At 35.4% G+C, this 26,783-nt stretch overlaps 3 protein-coding genes across 3 annotated transcripts; all 3 read left to right on the top strand.

Annotated features, from left to right (window-relative positions):
* Positions 1 to 1,090: 1,090 nt before the first annotated feature.
* Positions 1,091 to 2,026, top strand: LOC123832470 (olfactory receptor 5L1-like). The gene has a single exon (XM_045860115.1). It carries the CDS (start codon positions 1,091 to 1,093, stop codon positions 2,024 to 2,026), a length of 936 nt encoding a protein of 311 aa, XP_045716071.1.
* Positions 2,027 to 13,619: 11,593 nt separating this feature from the next.
* On the top strand, positions 13,620 to 14,564 carry LOC123832434 (olfactory receptor 5L1-like). Its single transcript, XM_045860082.1, has one exon. The coding sequence runs from the start codon at positions 13,620 to 13,622 to the stop codon at positions 14,562 to 14,564; it is 945 nt and encodes a 314-aa protein (XP_045716038.1).
* A 9,128-nt stretch (positions 14,565 to 23,692) lies between these two features.
* On the top strand, positions 23,693 to 26,518 carry LOC123832433 (olfactory receptor 5L1-like). Its single transcript, XM_045860081.1, has 3 exons — positions 23,693 to 24,632; positions 26,078 to 26,138; positions 26,347 to 26,518. The coding sequence occupies exons 1-3, from the start codon at positions 23,693 to 23,695 to the stop codon at positions 26,516 to 26,518; spliced, it is 1,173 nt and encodes a 390-aa protein (XP_045716037.1).
* The last annotated feature ends 265 nt before the right edge of the window (positions 26,519 to 26,783 follow it).

The raw sequence follows: 26,783 nt of genomic DNA, 5'->3' as shown, positions 1-26,783 counted from the left end.
GGGTTAACATTTTGACTATAGCCAAAATACAGTGATAACATATAAAATATCTATCATATGTCTACATACCAGTTCATGTACATCTTCACTTCCATCTAGTTGTATACTCCAAGTGTTTTATTATGTATCTTTCTTTAAGAAAATTAACCATCTCCAAAACATAATTTAAAATAGCATGATAGCTTTCTACCCTAGATATGATACACCAAGGTATAACAATTGCTTTCTAAAACTAAAGTTTTAGTTGCTCTGGCAACTAAGTTTTCCTACCCCTAATGTTATAAACAATGTTTCAATGTAGCTTTGGATGTCGTGTTCCATATTTTGTCAATGTAATTAATATATCTTATTAATTTCTTCTTAAAATACATGATAATTTTGTTATTGTCAGGGTTAAGTCTTTGAATATATGTGACCTAATTACTTTCCAGAAAAATTTATAGAAAAGTTCCATCTTCCAAAGAACTTAGTAGCATAGGTCAATATTATAACTAATTAAAGCAGTTTGCTCTTTTGAAATGAAAATTCACTTTACAGGTATGTGTTAATTTTCCTTTTCAAAATTCCCAATTTAAAGGGTTTTCATAAGCCACAAATCTAAAAAATTTGTCATCTCAAAAGTGAAGTTGTAAAGAATTTGAAACAGAAAAAATTCTGTTTCAAATTTATGTTCCTGATAGACTCAACTAAAAATAAGTTTATATTTTATAGAGCCACAGGAGGTGTTCCCTTAGTGGACTAGAATTTACATTTTTTATAGGGAACAGGAGTTAATATCTTTGAAGATTATCACTGAATCTGTTTTGGAACCAATCAAACTACTAAACTTAAATCTATCAAACAACCTATTGTGATAGATAAAGGTTGGAATTATTTAACATTTCTGGTGATATTTAAGTCAATTTTGATCAGTGAGATCCACTGATACAATATTTTAAATTATATTGCAATTTATCTGTGTCATATCTGATACCCTGCTTGATAGACATCATTATATACTTTTGATATTATTTTCCTGTTGATTTTCTCTTCTTTTTCTCTTTCTAGAAGAAACACAAAACTTACTATTTGGTTTCCCAACCTGGTGGAAATGGGGGAAGAGAACTGCACTGCTGTGACTGAGTTCATTCTCCTTGGGTTATCAGATGCCCCTGAGCTGAGGGACTTTATTTTCTTGGTGTTCCTTCTGATCTATGGAGTCACTGTTTTGGGCAACCTGGGCATGATCACACTGATTCAGGTCAGCCCTCGACTTCACACTCCCATGTACTTTTTCCTCAGCCACCTGTCCTTGGTGGATTTCTGTTACTCCACGATCATTGTGCCAAAGATGCTAGCTAATATCTTAAACAAAGACAAAGCCATCTCTTTCCTGGAATGTGCTGTGCAATTCTACTTGTTTTGTGTGTGTGTGGTAACTGAAGTCTTCCTGCTGGCTGTGATGGCCTATGACCGCTTTGTGGCCATCTGTAGCCCACTGTTGTACATGGTCACCATGTCCCAGAAACTGCAAATGGTGCTGGTTTCTAGCTGCTACCTCGGTGGGACTGTGTGTTCTCTGATTCACTTGTGTTTAACTCTTGAGATCCCATCCTACAGATCAAATGTGATTAACCACTTCTTTTGTGATCTGCCTCCTCTCTTATCTCTTGCTTGCTCTGATGTCACTGTGAATGAACTGTTTCTGTACATTGTGGCCTCCTTCAATGAGATCCTCACCATTGTGATCATCCTCACCTCCTACTTGTTTATTCTCATCACCATCCTGAGGATGCGCTCTGCAGAGGGAAGGCGCAAAGCCTTTTCCACCTGTGCCTCCCACCTCACAGCCATTATTGTTTTCCATGGGACAATCCTTTTCAGTTATTGCCGGCCCAGTTCTGGCAACAGTGCAGATACTGACAAGGTGGCTGCAGTGTTCTACACTGTAGTGATTCCCATGCTGAATCCCCTGATCTACAGTCTAAGGAACAAAGATGTGAAAGAAGCTCTCAGAAGAGTGGTGTGCTCCAAAATGTTTTCCTAGAGAGTATTTTCTTGGCAAGACATGGGGTTCCATAGTGGAGGCTGGTAGAGGGCTGAATGGTGGGTTGATGTGTAGGTGTGGACAGCACATACAGAGTGTATGTCTGTATCAGTGAATCCTTTAGATTCAGTTTTCTTTGTGTCTCAGAATTGAGCAGGGTAAGGTTGAACATATTTCAAAATTCACAGCCTATCTTTGCTTTTATTGAATCTCAAATGTTTTAAATGGGCCTTGGAAATGGATGGCTAAGACATACATTAGCTTCCTTTAAAACATTCATAAGGTTAATAACCTTGAGAATCATATTTTCTTATTTATTATGGAAACTGTGGTTTATTTCAAAATCAAATTCTTCTTATTTTACAACAAAGAACACACCTTTGCCAATTCATATGCAGAATGAGTTTCTCATATGTGTATATAGTCTGTTGTTCATTTCTTACTTCCTTAATTATGTTTTCGTTGCTGTCATTGCAGTGTCTAATGTTTCTAGAACTCTGGAGACTAATATCTAATATATAACATATTTAATATATATATGTTATATTAAATATGTAGCTATATTTAATAACCATTGTTATCACGGTCAACTTTTCCAACTTTGACCATTTTTATCATTTTATATTTTCTTATTATCATGCTTACTTTACAACTAATGGGTCAAATGCTTGCTGTGCTTTATAGGTGGACTTCTATCCTCTGTTTATATTCTTTGTTGTGTTTTTGCTCTTGATGAAATGAGATATTTTCATTCTTCCTCTATGTGTCTGAACCATGCTTCTTCATTCAGTTCTGATTTATATGCACCATTCATAATTTATTTGTGTTTTCATTGTGTTAATGTCAATTTCTACATTATGTTTGTTCATTCAATGAAGCTCCTCTACATACTAGATGCCCCAGCACTATCTTGTTGTGATAATGAAAAATCTTTATGCATTATCAAACATCCCCTGGGTGTTTGTTTAGTTTGGTGGGAGTAGATTTAAAACTGTTTACTTTAGAACAATGAAGCTAAATGGAAAAAGGTAAGTATATTTCTGGTAAAGGATTTGTGTCTAGAATATAGACAGAACTTTAAAATTTAAAAAAACACACTTCTTTAGAGTCTGAAGGTCAAAAAAGAGTACAAGATGCCCTGGCTGGGTGGCTCAGTTGGTTGGAACATCATCTCATACACCAAAAGTTTGTGGGTTTGATCCTCAGTCAGGACACTTACCCAGATTCTATATTTGATCCCCATTAGGGGGATGTGTGGGGGGCAACTGATTGATGATTTTCTCTCACATCATTGTTTCTCTCTCTTTTTCTACTTTTCTTTTTCTGTAGAAACTAATAATAATGAAGCATATCCCCAGTTAAGGACACATTTTTTTTTGAGAAACACAAAAGAAATTATAGAATATTTTGAATTAAATGGAAATGAAAATACACTCTATAACATTTAAAAAGAGGGATATTTAAAACTTTAAAAGGAAAGAAATATCTCAAAATAGCAGCTTAGATTCCATATTTAGAGACTAGGAAAAAAATGAACTAAAACAAGCAAACAAAAACAAATGAAAAGAAGGATATCATAAAGACTAAAGTATAACTCAATAATACAAAGATAAAAAACAATATAGGAAATCAATGAATTTTTAATTTGAAAAGATCAATAAAATGGACAAAAATCTATCTAGAATTAGAATGAGAAAATGAGACAAGATATAAATGAATATAGTCTGGAGGGAGGTTGACCTTTCAAAATTAAAATGACTGTCATAAATACTATAAACAACATATGCCAAGAAATTAGTCACCTTAAATGATGAGAACAAATTCCTAAATAGCTAAAATTACCCAAAACTGACACAGAGAAATAGAAAATCTGAATAGACATATAACAAGGAAAGAAACTGGGTTTACAACTAAAATATTTTCCCCGCTATCAATATCCAGACATAGATGGCTTCACTGGTTATTTTCACTAAACATCTATATAAGAAATTACACAAATTGTTGTTTAACTCTTATCAAAAATAAAGGAAGAGGTCACTTTCCACCTCATTTTATTTAGCAAGTAGTATCCTGATGCCAAATTCAATAAAGAAATAGGCCCTGGCTGATGTAGCTCAGTGGATTGAGCACGGGCTGTGAACCAAAGGGTTGCTGGTTCGATTCCCAGTCAGGGCACATGCCTGGGTTGCAGGCCAGGTCCCCAGTGTGGGCCATGTGAGTTGCAACCAGACATTGATGTTTCTATCCCTCTCTTTCTCCCTCCCTTCCCCTCTCTCTAAAAATAAATCATCTTTTTTTAAAAAAACGAATTGCCCAATTAAAGAAATAGAAGGAAAGACAACACAACATAAAATCCCTCACAGTTGTAGATAAAAATTTTCAGCAAAATATTAGCAGAATAAATCCAATAGTACATAAAGGATGATAAACGATAATCAAGGAGATCTGTCCCAGGAAAGCAAAGAGAGTTTAACAGATGGAAAGCAGTTTAGGTAACATACCACATACAATGTAACACATCTCATATGGAATAGAACATAAAAAAGAAATTGGCTACCTCAGTAGATACAGAAAAGGTATCTGACACAATCCAAATCCCATTCAAGATAAAAATTTCCAACAAAGAGAGAGAAAATGACTTCCACCTACACACCTGCTCCTGGCATCACACTTAATCATTACAGAATGAGTGTCTTTCTCCGAATCATAAAACAATGCAAGATGTTCACTCTCAGTATTGATTATAGATAGATAGATAAATAAATTAATAACTCAGTCAATCATCTGGATTTTTAGTAAAACTAATTTTATTCAGACTACATAATATTTTAAGTAGAAAATCCTAATCACTACACACACACATACACACACACACACACAAACCGCTAGAACTAATAATTGAATTCATCACAGTCAAAGATACAAAATCAAAACAGAGAAACACTTTTATTTTTATATAGTAGCATAATAATACCTGAATGTGAAATTAAGAAACCAATATGATTTGTAATAACACTAAAAATACTTAGAGATAAATTTAACAAAAGTGGAAATGTAGTTAATACCAAAATTATAAAACAGGGTGTTTGTCCTGGTGTAAGGCAGACACATATATCAATGAAATAACGCTGATAATTAAAAAATCAACAGATTAATGGTTGATTGATTTTTGACAAAGCTACCAAGACTACTCATTCAGAAAGGACAATCCTTTCAATAAATGGTGAAGAGTAATTGACAGTAATAAGAGGGAAGTGGGGAGAGGGATAATGGAGGAAAATAGGGGAAGGGTCGTCAAGGAACATGTGTAAAGGACACATGGATAAAGCCAAAGGGGGCAGGTTTGAGGGTAGGAAGCAGGGATGGGTGGGGTGGGGGGCTGTGGTGGCATAAAAATGGAGACAACTGTACTTGAACAACCATAAAAATTTTAAAAAAGAGTAATTGACTGTTTGTATGCAACAACATGGGCTGAAATCTATACCTCACACTATACACAAACATTAACTCAAGATGGAAAATAAAGAAAAATTTAAGAACACAGGCACAAGTTATATATCTGATTAAAGGTTTACCCCACATGTATAAAGAATACTTACAACTAGAGCATAAGAAGTCAAACAAGCAAAATATTTGCATAAACATTTCACCAAAAAAGAATGAATTAAAGGTGCCTCAATTGTGAAACAACAGCTTTCAAAACAACAGAATTTAAGTTATTTCTATTTTGAGCCACATGTTTCTCTTAATGGAAGTAGATTTTGCTGCCTGTGTTTTCTTGTATGATTTTTATGGTTTTGGGGCTAACATTTAAGTCTTTGATCCATTTTGAATTTATTCTTGTGTATAGTGTAAGAAGGTGGTCTAGTTTCATTTTTGTGCATGTATCTGTCCAATTTTCTCAACACCGTTTATTGAATATACTGTCTTTAGCCCATTGTATGTGGTTGCTTCCTCTGTCAAATATTAATTGACTCTAAATGTGTGGGTTTATTCCTGGGCCCTCTATTCTGTTTCATTGATCTATGTGATTGCTTTTATGCTAGTCCCATGCTGTTTTGATTACTATGGACTAAATTTCCCTTTCTGTTAGTTTGTTGTTGACATATAAAGTGCGCATGGCTTCCAAATATTAATTTTGTGTACTGCTACTTTGCTGAATTCATTTATCAGTTCTAGTAGTTTCTTGGTGAAATTTCTGGGTCCTCAATATACAGTATCATGTCATCTGCAAATAAAGACAGTTTTACTTCTTCCTTTCCAATGTGAATGGCTTTTATTTCTTCTTGTCTGATGCTGTGGCTAAGACCTTCAGTACTATGTTGAAAAAGAGGGGTGAAAGGAGCCATCCTTGTCTTGTTCCTGATTTTAATGGAAAGCTTGTATTTTCCCATTGAGTGTGATGTTGATAGTGAGCTTGTCATATATGGCCTTTACTATGTTTAGGTGTGTTGCCTCTAATTCCACTTTGCTTCAAGTCTTTATCATAAGTGGGTGCTGGATTTTATCAAATGCTTTTTCAGCCTCTATTGATATGATCATGTGGTCTTTATCCTTCATTTTTTATGTGATGAATTGCATTTATTGATTTGTGAATTTCACACCAGCCCTGCCTTCCCAGAACAAATCACACTTGGTAATGATGTATGATATTTTTGATGCATTGTTGTATTTGATTTGATAATATTTTGTTGAAGATTTTAGCATCTATGTTCATCCATGACATTGGCCTATAATTTTCTTTCTTTGTAGTGTCTTTTCTTGTTTTAAAATTAGGATAATACTGGCATCAAAAATGAGCTTGGAAACCTTCCCTCTTTTGAATTTTTTGAAATAGTTTGAGAAGGTGAGTGTCAGTTGTCAGGACAATTGGTAAATCTTACCTGTGAAGCCATCTGGTCCAGGTCTCTGTTTGTTTGGAGGTGTGGTTTTTTAAATTAATTAATTTATTTTTACTGCTTCAATTTCACTAGGTGAAATCCATAATACATCTATTCAGATCCTCTGACTCTTCCTCATTTAAGTTTTGGAAGATTGTATGTTTCTAGAAATTCATCCATGTTGTGTAAGTTGTCCAGTTTGTTGGCATATAATAATATTGTTCATAGTATTTTCTTACAGTCCTTTGTATTTCTTTGGTGTCAGTTGTTATTTCTCCTCTTTTATTGCTGATTTTATTTATATGGTTGTTCTTTTTTCCTTGATGAATCTGGTTAAGGTGTGTGAATCTTATTTATTTTTTCAAAGAACTAGCATTTGGATTCATTGATATTTTGTATCATTTTAAAAGACATGATTTAATTTGTTTTGGATCTGATCTTTATTATTTCCTCCATTCTACTAATTCTAGGCTTTATTTGTTGTTCTTTTCCAAGTTTCTTTAAGTGTAAAGTGAGATTGTTTATTTGAGCTTTTCCTTTTTCTTTCTTTCTTTTTTTTTTTGAGATAGGCCTGTAATGCTATGAAGTTCCTTCTTAGTGTTGCTTTCCTTGTGTCCGGCAGATTTGGGATTGTTTGTTCTCATTTCCATTACTTTCGAGGTATCTTCTGATTTCTTCTTTGATCTCATTGTTTACCCATTCATTGTTTAATGCCATGTTATTTAGCTTTCATATTTTTGCATGTTTTTCAGTGTTGTTCTTGTGATTGATTTCTAATTTCATAGCATTTAGCATTGTGGTCAGAAAAGATGCTTGATATGATTTCCATCTTCTTAGCTTTATTGAGACTTGTTTTGTGTCCTAACCTGTGGTCTACCCTAGAAAATGTTCCACATGTACTAGAAAAGTATGTATATTCTGCTGCTTTAGGTTGAAACGCTCTGAAGATATCAATTAAATCCATTTGATGTAGTATGTAGCGTAAGGCCCTTGTCTCCCTGTTGATTTTCTTTCTGGAAGATCTATCCATTGAAGTATATGGGGTGTTAAAATCCCTGACTATGCCTGTATTTCTGTCTCTCTCTCCCTCTATGTCCATCAAGATTTCCCTTAAATATTTAGTTGTTCCTATGTTGAGTGTGTATGTGTTTATGAGGGTTATATACTCTTGTTGGATCGTTCCCTTTATCATTATGTAGTGTCCTTCTTTGTCTCTTACTATATAGCCTTGGATTTAAAGTATATTTTGTCAGATATAGTATTCCTACCCAGCTTCTTTTTCTCTTTCCATTTGCATGAAATATCTTTTTCCAACCCTTGACTTTTAGTCTGTGTGTAACTTCTGATTTAAGTTGGGTCTCTTGCAGGCAACATATATGAGTTTTCATTTCTTATATGTTTAGTTACCCTGTGTCCTTTAGTTGTAGCTTTTAAATCATTTACACTTAAGGTGATTTTTTTAAAGATTTAATTTATTTATTTTTAGACAGAGGGGCAGGGAGGGAGAAGGAGAGGGAGAGAAACATCGATGTGTGGTTGCCTTTCTTGAGCTCCCTACTGAGTACCTGGCCTGTAACCCAGATATGTGGCCTATAACCTAGGCATATGCCTTGACCTGGAATCGAGCCAGTGACCTGCTGGTTGTCAGGCTGGCACTCAATCCACTGAGCCACACCAGTGGGGCATAATGTGGTTATTGATAGATACATATTTAGTGCCATTTTATTGTTAGACTATTTTCAAGTGTTTTTTCTTTCTTTCTTTCTTTCTTTCTTTCGTTCTTTCTTTTTTTCCTCTTCTACTTCTTAAAGCATGCCTTTTTGACATTTGTTACAGTACTGGTTTGGAGTTAAAAACTCTTTTAGCTTTTTCTTGTGTGGGAGGCTCCTTTGATTTTAAATGATAACCTTTCTGGGTAAAGTAGTCTTGGTTGTAGATCCTTGCTTTTCATCACCTTGAATATTTCACACCACTCCCTTCTGGCCTGAAATGTTTCTGTTGAGAAATGGGATGATAATCTAGTTGGAGCTCCTTTTTATGTAACTACCTGTTTTTCTCTTGTGGCTTTTAAGATTCTCTTCTTGTCTTTAAGCCTTACCATTTTAATTATGTGTCTTGATGTAGGCATCTTTGTGTCCAATGTGTTTGGGGCTCTGAACTTCCTGGACTTGTGTGTCTTTTTCCTTCACCAGATTAGGAAAGTTTTTGGTTATTATTTCTTCAAATAGCTTCTCATTCCCTTGCTTGCTCGGTTTTCCTTTTGCTAGTCCCATGATGCAGATGTTGTTGTGCTTCATGTTGTCCAAAATGTTTGTTGGATTCTCCTTATTTTTTAAAAATTCCTTTTTATTTTGCTGCTCTACTTGGGTGTTTTTTCCTACCTTGTGTTCTGAATCACTGATTCAGTCCTCTGCTTTATCTAATCTGCTGTTTATTTCTTCCAGTGTATTATTTATTTCAGATAGTGCATTCTTTTTTATCTGATTGATCCTCTTTTATTCTTTTTATGTCCCTTTGCATGCTGTTGAGTAAACTTATAATCACTACTGTAAATTCGCAATCTGATAAATTGCCTGCCTCCATTTCATCTACTTCTTCTTCTAGAGAATTCTCTTGTTCCTTCATTTGGGGCCTGTTTCTTTTTCTTCCAGTTTTGGCTAATTCCTTGTATTTGTTTCTATGTATTAGGTTGATGTGAAAAGATTTGTGCAGAAATTCTCAGATGTCTCTTCTTTCTGGTCCTGGGCAACCTGTTTGGAGCTGTCAGTGATCTATATTAGCATGTGGCTCCCTTGGCTTAGTTTGTTTGTGTGCAGTAAGAAGCAGGCTGTGTACCAAGGTCAGCTTGTCCTAGCACTGGAACCTGGGAGGGTTAGCTAAAGTGTCAGAGCTCCCAAACATCTGCCTTAGTTGTTAAACTTAATCAGTAATATAGCCTTAAGCTGTACTCAGAAGGCTGGCTTAAGCTCCACAGCAGGGGCAGAGTAATTTCTGCAGGCAGGACTATTGCTTCCCTTCAGGCTGATGTCATTTGGAGGGGAGTGCTCTGCCTGAGAAAGATGGCACCAACAGTATGGGGAATGACTCAGCACAGGGACCCTGGAGGCTGTTCTTTCAGTTCTCTCCCTAGAGCCACCATCCCTCTACTTTCCTCACATGTCTTTAGTCCATTCTGCCCTCCCTCTGCCACAGCCCACAGTATGTGACTGCAAATGGAATTTTGTGCATTGGCCCTTTAAGAGGCTTTCTGTCTCTCCAACCATGTCAACCTGACAGGTGGAAACCCTGTTGCTTTTCCCAGCTGGATGTTATCTCTATTTCTTTCCTGGCTTTGGTACTATAGTCTGAGGAGTTCAGCTTGAGATTTAGGCACCACACTTCTCAGGAGGAACTACCCACTGCTGAAATATTGCTCCAGAACTTCAGCTGCCACCCATAGGAGCTCAGGCAGCCCTCTTGTACCTCTCTGCACTCCCTACCAGTCATGTTGTGGTGACTTGCTTTCTTCTGTCTGTCTGTGGTTATAAATTTTTTCTCCTGCTAGTGTTCAGTTGCTTATTAAGGTTGGTTTCTCTACAATTTAGTTGTAACTCCAGACTGGCCCCGGGGGGGAGATTCCTGTAGCTGGCATTTACTCCTCTGCTCTCTAGGGTCTAGTATATGGTAATCTAAAGGATAAAAATTGATTTATTTGAGATTATTTTTGACTATATATATGTTGTAAAGTTAATGTGTACACTCAGAAATACACATAGATTAGTAGAAACTGTGGCCTTCATGGACATTAGAGTGTTGGAAGAGGAACACACTCAGAATGGATCATTGAGGGTGCCTCATTTGTTGGCTCCTGGCATTGGGCATGGGTGAGGAAAATGCAGCCTCAGCTCTGGCTGGGAGTCTGTTTTCTTCCTCATATAGTCATAGTGTGGGAAAAAGCACAGAGCAGCATGGGGCTTTTTTTTGTCATTTATTTTGACTTTTCCCAAATAAAACTCAGTGTTTGCCTCCACCATCTCCTTTGTAAGACAGGCCTTGAAAAAAAGATTCTCTTCATTAGTTTTTATAATGATTAAATTAGTTAATATGGCATATTATTTAAAACAGATTTTAACATATAACAAGTACCTGAGAAGTGTGAACTATTATTAGTTTTCTGACCAGTAAGTTTATCTCCTTCCTAATTTTTGAAGGAATTCTGTTGTGGCTTTTGTCACTGTACTTGCTGGAATTTAGGGAATTTTGTAATATTAAAACAAAAGAGAAATTAATAAGAAATACTCATGTTATTTTATTATGGCAGCATGATCTGTGGTCTCCATACATGGCACCAGGATATAATGCCATATAGCACCATGAAATGTGGATGAAGACATGTTTGCTCTCAACAATTGTTTCACAATTAAGGTAATGAAATATTCCTGATGTTATTCCATAGAGATTAATTATGTGCCCTACTCCATGTGTAGTATTGGTTTAATTTTAACTTGGTTTTGTGGACTTGAAGATTAACAATGATTAGGAACTTAAGGGACCCTTTCCCCAAAGGTTCAACTTACAGCTTAAGTCCCTAACATTGTACCATACTCATCTTAACATCTTCAGCGCATGGAGGAAATGTCTGTCACTCAGGTTTGTGAGCTAAAACTGGGCTCTGGTTACTTAAAAATTAAAATGGATGTATTTCCCAGAATTTAAAGATATAGGTAACTCATCTGTCTTCTAATTAGAGAATCATTTAACAGACCATATTCCTGTGCACTTACTATTTCAATGTAATGTGTTTTTGTCTTTTTGTACTGAAATTAGACAATTTCTTGTGGAACATCAAGTGTTGATGTGTATGAAAGAATGCAGACAACTGTACCTGAACAACAATAAAAAAAGAAAATTAAAAAAATTATCAATGCAACCTTTATAAAAGGAATGCAGAGTAAATAAATGGTAGTCTTGCTCTCTTCTCTCTCTCTCTCTCTCTCTCTGGCCCCCTCCTCTCTCTCTCCCTCCTCACCCCTCTCTTATTTACATTTTATGTTTCTCCACATCAACTTCTATAAAGGAATCTAGACTTTATACCCATAAAGTAGCTCCCTGAATGTCACCCTAACTCTGAGGGTTGAATTCATGGACCCCTGAGTTTGTCATGGGGGATCAGGATGTGTAGACTATCTCTTCTCAGTGAATGAAGTGAATCCTTTTAGATTTGTTTTGGGTTTACCATAAACTAGTTTCTTATTATCAGCCTAGAACATTAGGAAAGAATGTTTCCAACTTGATTTTTCTGTTTTAACTTTGAAGTAGGCAAAAAATTTGCATTTTTGGGGTGGTGAAGTAATGAGAAAACCATGATATTAGCATGGAAGTTTGTTTTCACTTTAAAATTAGTTCATGTTATGGAGAAAATACCCAGTTCTGTTTTCAGTCCAGAATCTCTTCACTCATTTTTCATTATATAATATGTGTATAACACCATGGGTGCATCCCTCTAGGAAGGAAGGCAGAGAATAAAATGTGTTACCTTCCATATGACTGGTCTTTAAGGAAAGGTCTGAATGTTATTGTACATTGAACTTATAGGATATTCAGTGTAACCACTTCCTCCCACCTACTACCAGAGGGAACTTGGGAAAGTTTTCACTTACCTCTTTCTCAGTGTGGGGAACAGATTGATCTTCTAAGGTAGTAGCTGAATCAAAGTGATAACATATGATATTTTTACCATGTATAGTCATATGTCAACATATACATTTTATTTAAATCTACATATATACAGAAACTGTACTAGCAAACATTTCCATAATATCATTTGAAATAACATAACATTCTGTTTTAGATAAGATGTACCATAGTTTAATAATTGCTATTAAATCTACCTATGACAATTATTTTTTCCCATTGTGAATATTAAAATAATGATGCAATGTGGCTTTGAATATATTTTTTCACAATTTGTAAATGTAATGAAGAATCTCTTATAACAGCTTACAAAAATAAAATCTCTCATAAATATATCAAGTAGCTTTTAATGTTGTCAGGGTTGACTTTGAATATATGTTGCCTAATAGCTTTGCAGAAAAATTGATACAAGTTATATCTTTCTGAGTCATTACTATTATTGATCACTATTACTATAATTGAGTTTGTTAATCTGACAACTAAAAATGATGATGGTTCAGTATATATTTTAAAGCTTTTTATTTTTTATTCTGAATAATTCTGAATTTATAGAGAACTCAGATCCCCTGTTCTCAGAGATTTGTCACACTCTCCAACAAGAGAACTGGAGAGGACCTGACTTGCTGAAACTTTATGCTAATGGTAGACAGACCTAAGAAATTAATGTACATACGATCATAGTTGTTGTCTTGAACAAAATTTGTTACATTTTTCAGGGAACCAGAGTTTATCTCATGTGGCTTTAAAAACAATCATTGGATCTCTTTGAAACTCCATCAAAACATCTAATTTAATTCATCAACTCAATGCATTGTGGTAGGTAACAGTTGAGAATTATACATGTTTTTGCTGATACTTTAAATTTGGTCAGGGAGATTGGCTGACACTGAGAATTTAGAATTATTTGACAATTGTATTTCAAATACATTGTGTTTGACATCAATGAGATTTTTTAAAGTTAATATAAATGTGTGTTTTCTCTCTTATTCCCATTTCAGAAGACACACAAAACTTGTCATTTGGCTTTCTAATCCAGACATATGGTGGAACCTGGGAAGGGAAACTGCACCATTGTGACCGAGTTCATTCTCCTCGGATTATCAGGTGTTCCTGAACTGAGAGTGTTTTTCTCCTTGCTGTTCCTCATGATCTATGGAGTGACGGTTTTGGGTAACCTGGGCATGATTGCACTGATTCAGGTCAGCCCTCGACTTCACACTCCCATGTACTTTTTCCTTAGCCACCTGTCCTTTGTGGATTTTTGTTACTCCACGATCATTGTGCCAAAGATGCTAGTTAATATTATAAATGAAGACAAAGCCATCTCCTTCCTGGGATGCATGGTCCAGTTTTATTTATTTTGTGCCTATGGAATCACTGAAGTCTTCCTGCTAGCTGTGATGGCCTATGACCGCTTTGTGGCCATCTGTAACCCACTGTTGTACATGGTCACCATGTCCCAGAAACTGCGAATGGTGCTGGTTTCTAGCTGCTACCTTGGCGGGACTGTGTGCTCTCTGATTCACTTGTGTTTAGCTCTTGAGATCCCATCCTACAGATCAAATGTGATTAACCACTTCTTTTGTGATCTGCCTCCTCTCTTATCTCTTGCTTGCTCTGATGTCACTGTGAATGAACTGTTTCTGTACATTGTGGCCTCCTTCAATGAGATCATCACCATTGTGATCATCCTCACCTCCTACTTGTTTATTCTCATCACCATCCTGAGGATGCGCTCTGCAGAGGGAAGGCACAAAGCCTTTTCCACCTGTGCCTCCCACCTCACAGCCATTATTGTGTTACAGGGAACAATCCTTTTCACTTATTGCCGGCCCAGTGCTGGCAACAGTGAGGATGCTGACAAGGTGGCCACAGTATTTTATACTGTAGTGATTCCCATGCTGAATCCCCTGATCTACAGTCTAAGGAACAAAGATGTGAAAGAAGCTCTCAGAGGAGTGGTGAACTCCAAAATATTTTCCTAGAGAATATTTCAAAGTGGAAGCTGGTAGACGGCTGAGTCAGTGGGCTGCAGTGTTGGAGTATAAAGAACAGCCAAGGAGTAGATCATGAGTGAGTTATTTGATTTAGTGATCTTTGCACTTACTTTCAATGATCTACACATCAACATAAATATATTATTAATTTGCATGGCAGCTTGACCAAGAACATATCTCAATTCTTTTCCTCAGCATTCCCTAGGAAGTCTTCATAAAATAATTGAGTAGATTTGTTGTAAGCATTGGAGAGCTAATTGTGTTTTATGGCTGGAATGTTGTTTTAAATGAACTGTCAATATTAATGAAAATTTAAACAAAGAAGTAGCAAATCTAGATTATTGTGTAAATTAGAGAGGGTTTATTTTTCTCTAATAGTAGTAATATTTATTAAGAGATGTCCTCATAGACATAATTATCTAATATTTAAATATTTGTAATATCATATTTATCTTTTAAATTTTTTCTCATTAATGTTGCTTGAATTACTTATATTTTTTTCTTGTGTCCTGTACCCCTTATATGAGGAAAAAATTCGAAATTATTCACTTACTCTTGGTAGAAAGATTGTATTTATTTTTTCAAAGTAAAATGAAAACTGTACACAATATTGTACTGCTTCATGAAATAATTTAATAGGGTTATATGATTTCAAACTTACAACTTTAAAATAAAATTTCCAAGTATTTGGATCTGTAATGTAACCAAAATGTTTTATGCTTATACAAATAAGCTACCTGCCCTTGTATATTGCTATTAACTTAATTTTTAACTTACTTGAAACAAGTGGGAAATTAGCAAACATGTTATATTGCTCTCGATTGGAATCAATGAACAGTTTGTGTTTAAAATGTAAGTCTTTATGTTTTCTCTCTATCTTGGTATAAGATGATTACATTTTTTTGTGAATTTGGAGATGTAAATCTTAATTTTATTCTGAGGAAATGAAAATAGATTGTTTAAGAGCTCTGACCAGTGTATTAAAATTAGTAAGTCATAAAATGAAGGAAATAAATTTAGATTTCAACTACAGAAGCATTATACTTTTCAATAAATACTGATGTGGCATTTCATGTCATTCCATTCTGTCACTTTAGATTTCAAATCATCTTTGTCACCCCTCACATCTGCTATGCAGAACATAATTTATATTAGTGCTACCTATTTTCTGTTACTCATGTGACTCTTCAATGAATTAGTTTTTGAAATCTATAACTTTAATAGAATTTTAATTGACTTCTAAAATAATTCATCATAAATTGAACTTGAATATTATTTTCAGTGTATATCACAGCTCTCATGTCCATCATAATTATTTTGACATTCATGGATCGTAAGATTACTATTATTTCTTTTGTTCTTGAGTCATACCTTGTTCTGTTGTTGATCTCAGAGAAAATGCTTTCAGTTTCCATCACGAAGAATGATGTTAACCATAGGCTTGTCATATATGCCCTTTATTATGTTGAGGTACATTTCACATTTTTATCATAGGTGTAGGACAGTGGTAGAATGATCTGGTTGTGGAAACATTTAGAAATAATTTTTACTAAAAGCTGTTCTTTCTTATATAGCTTGAATTATGACAGGGTATGACTAGTATTTATTGTGTACCCCTATTATCAGACTGCTTTATTTGAGGATATGTTTGGTGGTAGACTACTTTATAGGCACAGTAAATTGCAAATTTTCATGAGCTCTTTTCAACAATGTTCATTTTAGCAGTTTAATAAATATATTCCTTTCATTTTTTGATAAAGACACATGTGATAATTTATTTAATTGAAAATGGACTTCTTATGCCATCCCTAGAGAAATTTACTTTCTCAGATTCAGAGAAGGTTTAAAAAGTCTGTAGTAGTACTCATTAAATGACAATTTATAAAACATATTTTAATAACTTTTAGTTGAATCTTGTTTAAACCAATGTAATCAGACTTTTGGCTAAAATGTAGGAGACGGCTAACTAGAAAGAGATTGTTTCTGATATTACAACACAAAAAGTTAGATACTCTGCAAATTCAAAGTTTTTCTGGAAACCATCAGATAGCAGAGGCCACTGGGTAACCCAATGACACAAGCATAGAGTTCCAAGTAATGGAATTCCAATGCTAGGGGAGGGGATAGAATCTGCAGAGAGGTCCACATGGAAAGAAATGCTCTAAAGCTTAGAATGGATTAGATATTGAGATCTCTGGCAAACCACGTCCTACCATAAAATAAGATGACTCTAGATGAATTTGAAGTCTGGGGCCTGTATGGCAGGCAATAAATTGATGTTTCTATCTCTTTCTCTCTCACCCCCTCTCCCTTTTCCTCTAAAAATAAATAATAATTTAAAAAAATATGTCTTCAGGTGATGATTAAAACATTTTAAAAAGCACAAGAGACATTATAAAATATTTTGAATTGAGTGCAAATCAATAAAATGAAAAACCTATAAAATTTTAAAAAAGGGAAATTTAGAGCTTTAAAAAGAAAGATATTTCTTAAAACTAGTCCCTGAGAGAGCAGACACTCTGTCTTGTTCCTGATCTTAAGGAGAAAGCTTTTAGTTTTTTACCATTGAGTGTAATGTTGTCTGTAGGTTTCTCATATGTGGCTTTTATTATGTTGAGGTATGCTCCCTCTTTTCCCACTTTGCTGAGTGCTTGTTTCATAAATGAGTGCTGGATTTTTTAAAATGATTTTTCAGGATCCATTGAAATGATCATGTGATTTTTGTCCTTCATTTTGTTTATGTGGTGTATTATGTTTACTGATTTTTAAAAATTATTTATTTATTTATTTTTAGAGAGGGAAGGGAGGGAGATAGAGAGAGAGAGAGAGGAACATCAATGTGTGGTTGCTGGGGGTCATGGCTTGCAATCCAGGCATGTACCCTGACTGGGAATCGAACCTGTGACACTTTGGTTTATAGCCAGCGCTCAATCCACTGAGCTATGCCAGCCAGGTGTTTACTGATTTTTAAATATCATACCATCCTTGCATCCCTGGGATGAATCCCACTTAATCATGGTGTATGATCTTTTTAATGTATTTCTGTAACTGGGTTGCCACTATTTTGTTGAGGATTTTTGCATCATTTTTCATCAGAGATCGTGGCTTAAAGTTTTCTATGTTTGTTGTGTCTTTACTGGGTTTTGAAATTAGGATGATATTGGCCTCAAAAAAAGTTTGGGGGTCTTTCATTTTCTTGAATTTTTTGGAAGAGTTTGAGAAGGATAGGATTAATTTCTTTTTTATATTTTATTTATTTATTTTTAGAGAGGGAAGGGTGGGAGAAAGAGAGAGAGAGAAACATCAATGTGTGGTTGCTGGGGGTCATGACCTGCAACCCAGTCATGTGCCCTGACTGGGAATCGAACCTGCGACACTTTGGTTTGCAGCCCGCGCTAAATCCATTGAGCTAAGCCAGCCAGGATGGATTTATTTCTTCTTTAAATGTTCAGTAGAATTCACTTATGAAGCCATCTGGTCCAGGGCTTTTGTGTACCAGTTTATTTGATCACTGCTTCAATTTCACTTGTTGTTATTGGTCTACTCAGACTTTCTGCTTATTCTTGATTCAGTTTTATAAGACTATATATTTCTAGGAATTTGTACATTTTCCCCAGATTGTCAAATTTCTTGGCATATAGATGTTCATAGTTATTTCTTACAATCCTTTGTATTTCTGTGGTGTTGGTTGTAACCTCTTTTTTCATTTATGGTTTTATTTATTTGGGTCCTTGCTCTTTTTTCCTTGATGAGTCTGGTTAAAGGTTTGTCAATTTTGTTTTTCTTTTCAAAGAACCAGCTCCTGAATTTACTGATCCTTTGGATAGCTTTTTCAGTTTCTATGTCATTTAAGTCTGCCCTGATCTTGTTTATTTCCTTCACCATTTCAATAAAGGGTGTTGGCAGATCTGGACTGGTACATGTAAAAAATGAAACTAGACCACCAGCTTACACACCATACACTATTATAAACTCTAAATGGATAAAGGACTTAAATAGAAGGCATGACACCAAAAAGCTATATTTCCTAGAGGAAAACATAGGCAGGAAAATTTCAGATATCCCACATGACAATATTTTTGCCAGTCTATATCCTAGGGCAAGGGAAATAAAGTAAAAAAACAAACAAAAAACAAACAACAACAACAACAACAACAAAAAACAAATGGGATTCCATCAAACTGAAAAGCTTCTGCATGGCTAAAGGAAACATCAGCAAAATGAAAAAGGAACCGACTGTATGGGAGAACATATTTGCCAATGATATATTGGAAAAGGGTTTTATCTCCAAAATATATAAAAAGCTAATACAACTCAACACCAGGAAGACAATCCAATTAATAAAGGGGCATAGGATCTGAATAGACACTTCTCCAAAGAGGACATACAGATGACCCATAAGCATATGAAAAAAATATTCAACATCACCAGCTATATGAGAGATGCATATTAAAACCATAATGAAATACCACCTCACACCTGTCAGAATGGCCATCTTTAATATATCAACAAACAATAGGTGCTGGTGAGGATGCAGAGAAAAGGGTTTCCCACTGTTGGTGGGAATGCAGATTGGTGCAGCCACTGTGGAAAACAGTGTGGAATTAAAAAAAAAAACAACTAAAATGGAACTGTCTTTTGGTCCAGTGATTCCGCTGCTGGGAAAATACCCTAAGAATCCCGAATCCTGAATTCAAAACAACTTTTGCACCCCTATGTTCATAGCAGTGCCATTTACAGTAGCCAAGTGCTGGAAACAGCCTAAGTGCCCATCAGTAAATGAGAGGATCAAAAAACTGTGATACATTTATACAATGGAATATCACCCAGCAGAAAGAAAGAAGGAACTCCTAACTTTTGAGATAGTGTAGATGAAACTGGAGAGTATTATGCTAAGTGAAATAAGCCAGGCAGTGAAAGACAAATACCATATGATCTCACCTATAAGAAGAATCTACAGAACAAAATGACAAAACCATACTCATTTATCTTTTGCTCTGAAAATTAAAGTAACTTTCAATCAATAGAAGAGTAAAAATTAAAAAACAAAGAAACCAACAAAAAACTGGTGCCTTAAATTTCATATTTAAAGACTTGGAAAAAAAGATGAACTAAAAGCAATCAAACAAACAAAAACCCAAATAAATGGAAGCACATAATAAAAAGTAGAGTATAACCCAATAATACAAAGGTGAAAAACAATATAGAAAACCTATAAGTGGAACCTAATAATCAAAACAAACAAATGAGCAAAATAGAAAATTTAACAAAAGTGGAAAAGTAGTTAATACAAAAATTACAAAACATGATGTTTATTCTGGTGTAAGGCAGACACATTATATCAATGTAATAACACTGATAATTAGAAAATGAACAAATTAGCCTTGGCTGGCCGTAGCTCAGTGGATTGACCGCGGGCTGTGAACGAAAGTGTCACAGGTTCAATTCCCAGTCAGGGTACATGCCTGGGTTGCAGGCCATAACCCCCAGCAACCTCACATTGATGTTTCTCTCTCTCTCTCTATCTCCCTCCCTTCCTTCTCTAAAAACAAATAAATAAAAATTTTTTAAAAAATTAACAAATTAATGGTTGATTGATTTTTGATAAACCTACCAAGACTACTCATTCAGAAAGGACAATCTTTTCAATAAATGGTAAAGAGTAATTGACTATTCATATGCAAAAACACGAGCTGAAATCTACACTTCACACCATATATGAACATTGACTCAAAATGAATCATGGACAAAAATTTAAGAACCACAGGTACAAGTGTATATCTGATGAAAGGTTTATACCCATAATATTAAAGAATAGTTAAATTAGAGCATAGGAAGTCAAATAGGCAAAATATTTGCATAAACATTTCACCAATGAAGAATGATTTTAACATGCCTCAATTGCGAAAAATAATAATTAAAGACAGCCTTCAAAACACCAATATTTCAAGTTATTCCTATTTTGACCCACAGTTTTCTACTCCTGGAGGTAACACATGACATATGATCTGGTGAAATCTTTTTTCTTTTTTTAGCTGTGAAAGGTGATGTGGGAATGGAGAAGGTTCCTCAGCCTTGGGTGCTGTCTCTGACACATCTAGTTTAGGAAGATATTATATGGTATTTTATCAGACGAGATTGGGCACATTCAGGGTGGTATGGCCGTAGACTATATGGTATTTTAGAGTATAAAAATTGATTTACTTGAAATTATTGATTAATCATCATATACACCTTGTGAAGTTTATGTGTATACTCAGTGATATACAGGCTAATTGAACACTGTAACCTACATTGACATTAGCCAGAAGAAGAAGAGCACATGTGGAACAGATCATTGAAGGGGCCCCATTTGATGTCTTCTGGCATTGGGCATGCATAAGGAAAACTCGGCCTCAGTACTGGGCCCATCTGTTCTCTGCCCCCTGAAGCCACAAGGGTGGGAAAAACCGAAGAGCATCATGGGGCCTTTTCCTGCTATTGATTTTGGCTTTATCCAAGTTACAACTCAGTGCTTGTGATACCTTCATCTCCTTTGTAATACAGACCTTGGAACAGGAGTAGTGTTGTATAATATTCAAAATAGGCTCTAGTACATAACAAAGGCCCAAGAAGTGTGAGCTAATTGTAGTTTTCTGACCAGTAGTTTCTCTCCTTCTTAGTATTTGAAGAGATTCTGGTGCAGCTTTATTCACTGTACTTGCTAGAATTTAGGGGGTTCTGTAATATATGAGAATGGGGAAAATAATAAGATGGGGAGGGATAAAAAATGGTATAGGAAACAGAGGACTCAAAGAACATGTATGTACAACCCATGGACATGAACTAAAGGGAAGGTAATGCTGGAGGGTTGGGGGAGCAGGGTGGAGAGGGGATAAAGGGGAAAAAATTGGAAAAACCAATAGCATAATCAATAAAAATACTTTAAAAAAGAAAAGAAATATTTATGTTATTTTATCATGGCAATGTGATCTGTGGCCCACATATATGACACTAAGATGGAATTTCATTTAGCGTCATGAAATCTGGATGAAGACATGTTGATTTTAAACAATTGTTTCAAACATTAGGGCATTTAAAAAATTCTTGATGCTATTCCATAGAGATTAATTATGTGTCCTATGCCTCATGTAGAGTTAGTTGAAATTTAACTTGTTTCTACAGCATTAAAGATTAACACTTGATTAGGAACTTAAGGGACCCTTTCCCTGGGGGTTAAAATTACAGTATAAATCTCCAGCTGTGCAGCCTAGTGTCTTCAGTACCCAGGAGGAAATGCCTGTCACTCAGGTTAGTTAGCTAAAAGTAGGCTCTGGTTACTTGAAAATTAAAATGGGTGTATTTCCCAGAAAACAATTATTTTAGAGATATAGCTAACTCATCTGGCTTGTAATTAGAGAATGATTTAACAGACCATATTCCTGTGCACTTACTGTTTTAAATGTTTTTGTCTTTTTCTACTGAGAGACAGTTGGTGGTGAAATTAGAACAGTTTCCTCTTGAACACCAAGCATTGATGTGTTCTCCACATCAATTTCTGTTATGCAATCTGGATTTTATATGCATAAAAGAGCACTCTAGTTTTCACTCTAATTCTGAGGGTTGAATTCATGTGTCCCTGAGTTGGTCATGGGGAGTCAGCATGTGTAGACTGTCTCTGCTCAGTGAATGAGGTGAGTCCTTTTAGATTTGTTTTGGGTTTACCATAAACTAGTTTCTTATTATCAGCCTAGAACATTAGGAAGAAGTGTTTCCAAGTTCATTTTTATATTTTAACTTTGAAGTAGACAAATAATTTGTATTTTTGGAGGGGGGACGAAGTAATGAGAAAACCATGACTTTAGCATGGAGGTTTGTTTTCACTTTAAAACTAGTTCATGTTATGGAGAAAATACCAAGTTCTGTTTTCAGTCCAGAATCTCTTCACTCAATTTTTATTATATAATATGTCTATAGCACCACGGGTGCATCCTTGTAGGAAGGAGGGCAAGAGGGAACTACTAGAGGGAACTTGGGAAAGTCTTCACTTGCCTGTTTCTCAGTGTGGGGATGGACTGATCTTCTAGGGTTGTAGCCAAATCAAAGTGATAACATATGATATTTTTACCATATTTATTCATACATCAACATATATTTTATTTAAATATACATATATATAGCAACCATACTAGGTATTTTTTAAATAACCCTCTCTACATTATTCAATATGAACTTTGAAGTTATTGAAATAATATGAAAACTTTGTTTTAGATAAGATATACTATAGTTTAACATTGCTGTATTTATGAAAACTAATTTTCCCGTTGTGAATATTATACATGATGCTGTAAGGTAGCTTTGAATATACTTTTCTATAATTTGTAAATGTAATTAAGCATCTCTTATAACAGCTTACAAATATAAAATCTCTCACAAATATATCAGGTAGCTTTTATTGTTGTCAGGGTTAAGACTTTGAATATATGTTGCCTAATAGCTTTTCAGAAAAATTTATACCAGAGTTATATCTTTCTGAGTCACTATTGATATTGATCACTATCATTATAATTAATTGAGTTTCTTAATTTGACAAGTAAACATGATGATGGATTTCAGTATATATTTTAAATCTTTTTTTCATTCTTAATAATTCCAAAATTATAAAGAACTCAGAGCCACTGTTCTCAGAGATTTGTCACACTCTTAACAAGAGAACTGCACAGGACTTCACCTGCTGAAACTTTATGTTAGTGATAGACAGACCTAAAATATTAATGTATATAGGATCACAGTATCTGTTGTCTTGAAAGGAATTTGTTACATTTTTCAGGGAACAGGAGTTGATTTCTTGTGGCTTCAAAGTATATCATTGGGTCTATTTAAAACTCCATCAGAATGTCTAAATTAATTCATCAGCTCAGTTTATTGTTATCTAACACATTTCTGCTGACACTTTAAATTTGGTCAGGAGGATCTGCTGCCACAATAAGCATTTAGAATTATTTGATGGCTGTATTTCAAATACATTGTGTTTGACATCAATGTAATATTTTTGTTAATATAACTGTGTGTTTTCTCTCTTATTCCCATTTCAGAAGACACACCAAACTTGTCATTTGGCTTTCTAATCCAGACATATGGTGGAAACTGGGGAGGAGAACTGCACTGCTGTGACAGAGTTCATTCTTCTTGGATTATCAGATGTCCCTGAACTGCGAATCTTTCTCTCCCTGCTGTTCCTTCTGATCTATGGAGTTACATTTTTGGCCAACCTGGGTATGATCGCACTGATTCAGGCCAGCTCTCGACTTCATACTCCCATGTACTTTTTCCTCAGCCACCTCTCTTTAGTGGATTTTTGCTACTCTACGGCCATCGTGCCACAGATGCTATTCAACATGTTAAACAAAGATAAAACCATCTCCTTCTTGGGATGCATGATACAATTCTACTTGTTTGGCACATTTGTAATTACTGATGTCTTCCTGCTGGCCGTGATGGCCTATGACCGCTTTGTGGCCATCTGTAGCCCACTGTTGTACATGGTCACCATGTCCCAGAAACTGCGAATGGTGCTGGTTTCTAGCTGCTACCTCTGTGGGACTGTGTGCTCTCTGATCTCCCTGTGTTTAGCTCTTGAGATCCCATCCTACAGATCAAATGTGATTAACCACTTCTTTTGTGATCTGCCCCCTCTCTTATCTCTTGCTTGCTCTGATGTCACTGTGAATGAACTGTTTCTGTACATTGTGGCCTCCTTCAATGAGATCATCACCATTGTGATCATCCTCACCTCCTACTTGTTTATTCTCATCACCATCCTGAGGATGCGCTCTGCAGAGGGAAGACGCAAAGCCTTTTCCACCTGTGCCTCCCACCTCACAGCCATTGTTGTCTTCCATGGGACAATCCTTTTCACTTACTGCTGGCCCAGTTCTGACAACAGTGAGGATGCTGACAAGGTGGCTTCAGTGTTTTACACTGTAGTGATTCCCATGCTGAACCCCCTGATCTACAGCTTGAGGAACAAAGACGTGAAGGAAGCTCTCAAGAAAGTGTTGAGATCCAAATTACTTTATGAGAAGCTCTTTTCTTAACTAGATTTAGGATTTTTTCAGAGATCTTTAAAGAGGCTTGTTGGAGGGGATGTTAAAGAAAAGTAAACTGGGGAAGGATTTACATGCAGGAAATCTATGTATGCCCCCACCCGTGTTTCTGTCTTATTAAAGCCATGTCATTTTTAAATCTTTTTTGTGCCTTTATTTATTTATTTACCTATATCCACTTACTCATTTATTTAAATATATTGGGATGGCATTGGTTAATAAAATTATATATGTTTCAAGTGTACAATTCTATATGATACATCATAAAAGTATGTACTGGTCACCCCAAAACAAACCACCTTCTGTCACCATATATTTGACCCCCTTCACCCCTTACTACCCCTCCAATCACCATCTTCTTTGGTAACCACCATAGTGTGGTCTGTGTCAATGAATTTTTGTTTGTTTTTCTTGTTTGTTGACTTGTAACTTTTAGCTTTAAAGCCATACCCAATCATTTTTATTGACTTGTTCAGAAGCATCTGCTACCTTTGCTGCTGTTCTCCAACTTCTAATTGCTGTGAAGGGGTTTTTGGAGTGGTATTTTTACACTCAGTTTTTGTTTTGAGACATTATCAATATATTTCTAAGAAAGCATGCACAAAGACATGAGTCTTCATCATTTTTAATGAATGCAACTATTTTTATGAAACTGACTTCGCCTTTTTACATGGCCTGAGTATACATTTGTCACATATTCTATGTTTTTTTTTTTCACAAAAATTTGGAGTGGATTTCCTACATGTTTTTGTGTATTGGGGATAATACTTTTTAGTCATTAATGGTTGTTTTCTTTTTTACTACCCTTTCTTTTGCAAGGTTATAATTGTATAACTTTCCAGACTGGCAGCTGTCAGAGAGGAGGGGGAGAGGGGAAAGGGTTGACTTAATTAAAGAAGGTGAAGGGGTTAGTCAAAGAACACGTACGTCTGACGTAGAGACACAGATGGCAGTGTGGTGATAACCAGAGGGAGGCAGAGCATAGGGCTGAGTGAGAGTGGGCAAAGGGGTGGGGGGGGATGGGTACATTTGTAATAGTGTCAACAATAAAAACAAAGTTAAAAAGACCTCTTCTGCAAAATATATAATAATACTCTAATTTTATTTTATTATTATTTTTTAAGATTTTATTTATTTATTTTTAGGGAGGGAATGGAGGGAGAGGGGGAGAGAGAGAGAGAGAAAGAGAGAAACATCAATGTGCGGTTGCTGGGGCTTATGGCCTGCAACCCAGGAATGTACCCTGGCTGGGAATCGAACCTGGGACACTTTGGTTCCCAGCCCGCACTCAATCCACTGAGCTACGCCAGCCAGGGCTATAATACTCTAATTTTATAATAAAATTTTCATAAAAATTAAATCTGTACCTTAAGTTCTTAGCACAATATATTGTATAACTGATTAATAAGTTATCTGCTGTTGTTAGTTTTTACTTTTGTTTTTGTTCTCTATTTTACTTTAATTTTGGATTAAACAAGTAGTATGCATCTGATACCATATTCTTTTTTAAAGTTTCTATGTCTTTGTTAATTTTTTTATTTACTCTGCCTGAAAGTATTTTAAGCATTTACTATATTTTCTGAATTGATTATAATCTAAACTTATTGTATTAGTTTCCCATGGTTTATGAACAAAATTAGTGCAAATTTGGTGGCTTAAATCACTAGGCCTTTATTCTTTTGTAGTTCGGGAGTTCATAAATCTGAAACCAATATCATCGGGCCACAGTCAAGGCATCAGGAGGACTACACCACTCTTTCATGGGGTCTTAGGGGATCATCCTTTCTTTATCTCTTTCAGCTTCTGGAAGCTGCAGACATCCTTGACTTGTCATATTATTCTTGTCTTCATGCTTAGCTTCTTCAAACCTTTCACTGCTCCATTTTTCTATATCTTCTTATGCATGTATGTGTGTGTGTATATATAAAAAAAATGTTGGCCTCTTTATTCTAAGGATACCTGAAATGTCATTCATATAGCACCCTGATGACCCACAATAATGCCCTCATTGCAATATATTTAATCTAATTACATCTCCCTACAACCTTTCCCCAAATCAGGTGGCACTTATAGAGTCCAGGGATTAGAACCTGATATGTATGAAGGTATATGTTCAAGCTGC

This window comes from Phyllostomus hastatus, unplaced genomic scaffold (assembly GCF_019186645.2).
Source record: "Phyllostomus hastatus isolate PE091 unplaced genomic scaffold, TTU_PhHast_1.1 phas_scaffold_190, whole genome shotgun sequence".
NCBI lineage: Eukaryota > Metazoa > Chordata > Mammalia > Chiroptera > Phyllostomidae > Phyllostomus > Phyllostomus hastatus.
Note: the sequence above shows the minus strand (reverse complement) of the source record. Positions and strands in the feature narration are given on the sequence as shown.